This window comes from Megalobrama amblycephala, linkage group LG7 (assembly GCF_018812025.1).
Source record: "Megalobrama amblycephala isolate DHTTF-2021 linkage group LG7, ASM1881202v1, whole genome shotgun sequence".
Lineage (NCBI taxonomy): Eukaryota > Metazoa > Chordata > Actinopteri > Cypriniformes > Xenocyprididae > Megalobrama > Megalobrama amblycephala.
This window is the reverse complement of record NC_063050.1, coordinates 17042995-17050262: the sequence shown is the minus strand read 5'-3', so window position 1 is coordinate 17050262 and position 7268 is coordinate 17042995. Positions and strand designations below refer to the sequence as shown.

General features: G+C 38.9%; 2 protein-coding genes across 2 annotated transcripts; both read right to left on the bottom strand.

The window, feature by feature from the left end:
• Positions 1-286: 286 nt before the first annotated feature.
• On the bottom strand, positions 287-3980 carry cnrip1a (cannabinoid receptor interacting protein 1a). Its single transcript, XM_048196203.1, has 3 exons — positions 3711-3980; positions 3196-3340; positions 287-1474 (listed from the first exon to the last, which is right to left on the bottom strand). The coding sequence occupies exons 1-3, from the start codon at positions 3887-3889 to the stop codon at positions 1310-1312; spliced, it is 489 nt and encodes a 162-aa protein (XP_048052160.1). The 5' UTR covers positions 3890-3980; the 3' UTR covers positions 287-1309.
• A 1877-nt stretch (positions 3981-5857) lies between these two features.
• On the bottom strand, positions 5858-7266 carry LOC125271893 (F-box only protein 48). Its single transcript, XM_048196201.1, is given in 3 exon segments — positions 5858-6567; positions 6639-6883; positions 6886-7266. Coding segments are annotated over 3 exon segments (456 nt in total). The 5' UTR covers positions 6935-7266; the 3' UTR covers positions 5858-6405.
• Positions 7267-7268: the final 2 nt, after the last annotated feature.

Genomic DNA, 7268 nt, shown 5'->3' with positions numbered 1-7268 from the left:
ACATGAGGATGAGTAATAAACGACAGATTTTTCATTTTTGAGTGAACTAACCCTTTAACAAACATTTGGTGGCCATTATGCAGGTATTTGCATCTTAAAGTGTCCCAGGTGTGTCTATAAACATGTATATTTTTTAAATAACAACCCATATACTGTATTTAATATGCAGCAGCTGCTTGTTGACGAAAATTACTTCATATGATGGGAATTATAAAATAATCTATAATGTCTTTCAGCTATAAGGTTACTAAAGTATGTCAATATACATAGCTAAAAACAACCAGCATGTTATTTTCAATTTATTGCATATTTGTGAGGTTTTTTCCTTTCCTCATTCTTGGTCTTTTGTCTTAAACTGTAACGTATTTATTAAAACAGCACAGAACTTCAAGCAACAGGATTGTTTATATTCTTACAAAAAAGTCAAAAGTTTGGCTCAAAATCACAGAAGACTGATCAAAATCAAGACTGACATTCAGCGAAACACATAGGCACCCCACAAGCAAACAAATATGAGTGAAAATAGGAATAGAATTAAGTCAAAATAAATAAAGCACTAACTTCATTTCTGATTCACTTCTAACTCTCACCAGTGAACTAATGCTTCTGTGAAGAAATAGGCAACATAAATAACAGATTAAGCAGTAAACAACAGCAAAACACAAAATGGGAACTAATTAAACATCCATTCATACCTTACAGAAACAGGCACGCCTGTCACAAATAAATAATTGTTTTACGCTGGTCTCAAAAGACCACGATATTAACTGACTGGTCTTTACTTTGATAATATTACATTATACACACTAATATAGAGTATCATGTATAGCCTGTGTAAGTTCATACAGCACCTTTTTGAGCAAGCATTGTGGAGCACTGCCCGTCTCTTTAACAGCAAATGACTGGGTTAAATACAGGCCTTCTCATCCGAGTCTCGTGGAAAGATGTTCTCAGTGTATTTGTAACCATAATAGAGCAGATATGTGATGTGCAAATGACCAAGAGAGAGCTGAAAATCCTTTCCCATTCCTTTCACCCAAAGCTTCATCTTTTTCAGAGTTTCACCAGCTCAGAGACATAAATGAGGAAATTCTGTTCAGACTGAAAGACAACTGAAAGTGGAAATCATGCATGACCAGTGGTAGAACAAATAGGTGCTTTGCTTGACTGGTGAACAGATACCCTGATGGATCAGCCTTTCATTTTCACATCTTAGTTCACTGAGGAGCTTGGAGTCATCTGTCCCACACACAGCGGCCCCATGATGGTTACAGGACATGTTGTGCTTCCGTGCCGCTCCGCTGGTGTTTTACAGGAAGACCTCTTTGTTTATCCACATGAGGCTGCGGGTCTCGTTGGGCTTGGCCTCATACTCGATGCAGTTGAAGCTGTTGCCGAACTGGCAGTGTTCTCTCTTGTAGTAGTTGTAGTATTTCACTTGCCACACTGTCTCAAACGTGCCGGCATCTTTGAACTGCCAACAACAGGAAGATGGAAGGTTAGTTGGAGATGTTATAGTTCAGTTCTCTTCATACACTTTGTGGACGTTTGAATGCTTGCATACCTAACAATCCAAAATGACCAAAACTTGTTAACTAGATATGTACATGATTTAGCTCACACATTTTTTGCCGTTTATTGCTACTATTTTTTAGGTGTTACAGGTTTTTCTTAATGCTTGTCTGGGTACTTGCTTCCCATTGAATTTTTATTTTTCCCATTTAAGATTTATTTTTGCTATTTTGCGAACTTGGAGATGGGGCGGGGGGGGGGGGTGGGATCGGGAAAGGTCCACGAGCCAGGATTCGGACTCGGGATGCTGAAGTGCAAATATGTCGGCGCCCTGCCCACGAGGCTATTGACGCCTAGATTAAACAGATTAAATATAATACAATTAATGTTTTTTTTAAGTTAATTTTAAGTTTAAGTCATATGTTTTGGAGATTAACATTATAGATATTGAAAATAACAAAAATATAGGCTCTCTCTCTATATATATTTTTTGCATCCTTAAGCATCAAATGTAGTGTGCAGAAAGTGTAGAAAACAATAAAAGGTGATTTATTAAATCTTAACATTCTGATATCAAAATGAAAGGACCTAGAATTTTAGAAACTAGTATTTAACAAATCTACCAATTCTAAGCTAAATGTTTATATTTTCTGAAGAAAATGTAAGAGGTGATTGCCTATAAAAAATCATTGTAGCTCAAACAGTATGCATGATAAACATAAAGATTGTGCTCTCTAAAAATTGCTGGGTTAAAAACAACCCAATTTGGGTTGAATATGGACAGACCTAGTGATTGGGTTGTTTTAACCCAAAATGACTTACATTGCATTCAAGCTGAAACTTAGATTTCATGCATATCCTGGGAATCTAACCCACACTCTAAAAAATGCTGGGTTAAAAACAACTCAAGCTGGTTTGAAAATGGACAAACCCAGCTATTTGACACATAATTACTAGAGGCAACAATAATAATCAAAATGTGAACATTTAATAATAAGCAATTTAATACATGTTTAGCCTATTTTTTAATTAGTATTCATTAAACTTATGAATAAATGTTCATTTATTAAACATATTAATAAATGTTCAATTCCAACCTATTTTGGGTTCATTTTAAACAGTCATTTTTAAACCATGGTTGAGTTAAATAAAACTACCCAGCAGGTTGGGCAAATATTTAAACCAATCACTGGGTTTGTCCATTTTCAACCCAACTTGGGTTGTTTTTTAACCCAGCATTTTTAGAGTATGCATGGGTTCGATTCCCATATGCAATCTAAAGTTTCAGCTTGAATGCAATTAAAGTCACTTTGGATAAAAACTGCTGTGCAGCTGCTGTGGTGTTCCCTGTGGTTTCTATGGCATTGCTATGTGGTTTCCAGAGTGTTTATATGCGGTTGCTATTGTGTTATGGACAGTTTTTCACAAGCCAAGGTCAAACAGCCCACCTCCGGTTTTACCACCTGCATTACGAGCACCGGCATGTGTAAAGTAACATGCCATCTTTCTTCAACATGCAAAGCGCCTTCAGTGATTTGATGCATCATGCAAGCAAGCCAAAACAGTGCAGTGCGAGTTATGTGTGAAGTCTAATACTTAGGCTTAGTTTAGCTTCAAATTCCTAATCCTCTGTATGCAATTTAGCATCTACCAATTCCACATGATCTCAGCTCTTTTTGTTACCTCTATGGAGACCTGCACAGGTTGTCTGTCCCCGCTCTTGGTGTGTGGCACACCCTCAGTATCATAGGTGCCATTATAGACGATCTGCTCATCATCTTTGGACTGCTGCTCCAACGGGAATTTCTTTCCGCCGATCCCCATTGTGCTGAAAACCCATTTAAACAAGAGTCAGGCTATATCTGCCTGTTTAGCTTATTTGACTCACATCTGAAATTCCTTCTGTCAATAAATCATTAAAGACTCGTAACACATCCCCATGGTTCAGTTTTACAGCCATAAATATCGTATTACTCAAATAAAGAATCGCCTTTAATGCACAGTCTATTTATAATATCATATATTTTAGGCTATTTCTTTTCTTACAGGGGCGCAGGTGCATATTTCGACATCGTTACAATATTACGACAAAACATCGAATCCTAAGAGCTATTTATATGCAACAACATATCAAATGCATGGCTTATATAGGCTATACACGATTAATTCAGTCGCGTATTCACATTAAACCGACTTACGTGGCCTCCGCGCTACCCGGTTTCACGATCACCTCGATTTTGTATTTCGATCCTGTTAGCATTTTGATTGTCCTGCTCTGACCGAACCTCGTCCCGTCCACTTTATAAAACACCGGTCCGTCATTAGGTTGGATTTTCAATGAAATCGCGATGTTTATCAGCGCTGGAACGTCGGCCATAGTTGCGAGATAACGGAGGTCGGTGTATTTCCAGGGCTCCCCGTCATTAAAGGGATGGCGGATGCTCCCAGGAAGCTGTCGAGAGATGCTGTGACGTCTACACAAGCCATCACACCCATTCATGCAGCAGCATACATCTATAAATATGTATATAATACACCAGTGCCTATTATTCACACTCGCGCTGGGTGAACAAACGCAGGTAAATAGGCATCGCTACCCTATCAATTGTTTTGATATTTTCTATATTTGTATTCTATGAGTCATAGATATCGTAAATAGCTTATCAAGCATTAGATTTAGAATCTGAACCCATTGTGTTAGTGTCCATCTCCCTTATTCTCGCGATTAAAACAGTCCCTGTCCAAAGTGCTGAAACTGAAGATTCATGTGTTGCTACATTAATGCTGTACCATTAAATATGAAATGCACTAAAAACACAAAAAAGCTGCTATTACGTGTTTGGTGAGCTTGAAATATTAACATATAATGAATATAATTAACAAAATTAACTTAAACTTAAAAAAAAAAAAAATAGGTGTTTTTGGAGGAATATATGCATTTTATGTGCATTTGTATGCATTTTTGTATTTTGCAATAACAACAATGCTATAAACCTTTTAATTAAATTATTTTAGTTTCATTTTAAATTACATTTCTGTCATTTTAAATTATATAATGAAGAGGAAGTGACATAATTTAAGTAATCAAATGAGTTCAAGTTCTATTCTCATTTAATATTCATAATTAGTTATATATCACAGATTCCTCTTTCATAAATTAACATGTTAATTTAGCTTGAGATTGCTTTAAATTAACACTTAAAGACATAATTAGTCTGATAAGACTATTTTAAACATACTCATTTACCCATCTCCATTTGAAAATAAAACAGCTTCCCATTTCATAGCATGACAATATTTCTATATTATTTGAAATGGGTATGTGGTTATAAAGACATACACCGATCAGGCATAACATTATGAGCACTGACAGGTGAAGTGAATAACACAGATTATCTCTTCATCACAGCACCTGTTAGTGGGTGGGATATATTAGGCAGCAAGTGAACATTTTGTCCTCAAAGTTGATGTTAGAAGCAGGAAAAATGGGCAAGCGTAAGGATTTGAGCGAGTTTGACAAGGGCCAAATTGTGATGGCTAGAAGACTGGGTCAGAGCATCTCTAAAACTGCAGCTCTTGTGGGGTGTTCCCAGTCTGCAGTGGTCAGTATCTATCAAAAGTGGTCCAAGGAAGGAACAGTGGTGAACCGGCGACAGGGTCATGGGCGGCCGAGGCTCACTGATGCACGTGGGGAGTGAAGGCTGGCCTGTGTGGTTCAATCCAACAGACGAGCTACTGTAGCTCAAACTGCTCAAGAAGTTAATGCTGGTTCTGATAGAAAGGTGTCAGAATACACAGTGCATCACAGTTTGTTGCGTATGGGGCTGCATAGCCGCAGACCAGTCAGGGCGCCCATGCTGACCCCTGTCCACTGCCGAACGTGCCATCATCAGTGGGTACGTGTTGCAGACCATGTACACCCTTTCATGGAAATGGTATTCCCTGATGGCTGTGGCCTCTTTCAGCAGGATAATGCGTCCTGCCACAAAGCAAAACGTTTTCAGGAATAGTTTGAGGAACACAACAACGGGTTTGAGTGTTGATTGGCCTCCAAATTCCCCAGATCTCAATCCAGTCGAGCATCTGTGGGATGTGCTGAACAAACAAGTCAGATCCATGGAGGCTCCACCTCGCAACTTACAGGACTTAAAGGATCTGCTGCTAACATCTTGGTGTCAGATACCACAGCACACCTTCAGGGGTCTAGAGGAGTCCATGCCTCGACGGGTCAGGGCTGTTTTGGTAGCAAAACAACCAACACAATATTAGGAAGATGGTCATAATGTTATGCCTGATCAGTGTGTGCAAACAGACAGCAGCAGAAGGCCAAGGACGAGAAAAGAAGTATAGCACAGGGACACATGATTTTTAATAATAATATATTAGCTTTTATAAAATTATAGTTTCATGATTTAAGGCAAAACACTTTTGGCGGTGACTCTGAAAAAAAAAATCTATAAAGAAGCTCCCAAAACATTAATTTTCCATACAGTCTCAAGCAAATTTCAGTAATACAACTAAAATTTTCCATGACAAAAGCCACATTATCATGTATTCTGACCGCCACAGTCTTTGTGCTTTTTTTGCAACACTGATTATGAAATTAAAACTTAAAAAAAATCAAAGGTGCACAATTCTGTTGATCAATAAAAAGAGTGAAGAAAAGATTCCTCTCTGTTCCAGCTATAAAACAATTCCATCAGATTCCCATACAGTCTCAAGCAAATTTCAGTAATAGTTTTCCATTAGTTTTAGTTTTTTCTAACCACCTCAGTCTATGTGTTTTTGGCAACACTGATTAAAAACCATACCCTAAAATGATCCAGCAAGTGTTTCAGTCAAAATGCTCCGTTGTCGACAGCCTGTTGGCATGATCCCAAAAGTCTCTTATCTCTATCTCTCCAGTTCCGCCTCTAGTATCTCTCCCCAGGTCTCCACATCCAGTGGACACATGCTGTTGGGCGGGATATCATCGCCAGAGCGGATGTTACTGTACCGGCCCTTCAGCCACCTCCTCTTTACACAGCCTTTCCTGTAGTTACGCACAAGAGTAACCTGGGACAAAAGAAAGAAGAAACATAAACAAACAGCAGGGATATGTACAAAATGAAGCAGATGACACAAACCTTCCACGAACATCCATCAAGCCTGTCCCCGTTCACCTCCCTCCGGCAAACAGCCAGCACCGTAAGACAGTGGCTCCTCCACAGGTGATCGCTGCCCTCGATTATGTCGTTCCACTGTCTGCAGGTGAGCGAGGCCCGGCACAAACTCCTGATGTCCAGCTCGTTGAAGATCCTCACACTCATCTCTGTTGGCAGGGTCTCTGCAAAGTTCTGCTGAAGTGGATCCTGTCCACCAGGGATCATGGGCGAGTCTCCTTCTGGCCTGAAGATGGCGCTTTTGCTCCTTTTGCAGACATTCTGCATCTCTCAACAGTTTCAGTTTCCCCAAACCCAGTTATTTATTTGACATAACCTTTGATTTACAAATCAAACATTATTATTTAAGCAATACGAAGGTTATTGTGCGTGTCGCAGTATCTGTTCGTAGTGGACAGCGGCAACAACGCGAATCAAGCTAACAGAAACAATGGCTAGAACAACGAAACGATCACATCTAACGTTATATAACTGTATGCAGTCTGAAAAGGTGACATTTAAGATGATATTTTAAAAATATATATGTTATTTGTAAAGATTCATACCGACAGTGGCGTCTCGCTGACAGCTGAGGATTTAAACGTCTCTGTTTGT

Excerpts from the sequence above, each read along its gene's own strand:
- cnrip1a (XM_048196203.1), bottom strand. The coding sequence starts at position 3,889 with ATGGCCGACGTTCCAGCGCTGATAAACATCGCGATTTCATTGAAAATC. Across the intron at positions 3,341-3,710 it reads CCGGGTAGCGCGGAGGCCAC|CACAATGGGGATCGGCGGAA; the intron begins GTAAGTCGGTTT and ends ATGGGTTTTCAG. Across the intron at positions 1,475-3,195 it reads CTGTGCAGGTCTCCATAGAG|TTCAAAGATGCCGGCACGTT; the intron begins GTAACAAAAAGA and ends TGTTGTTGGCAG.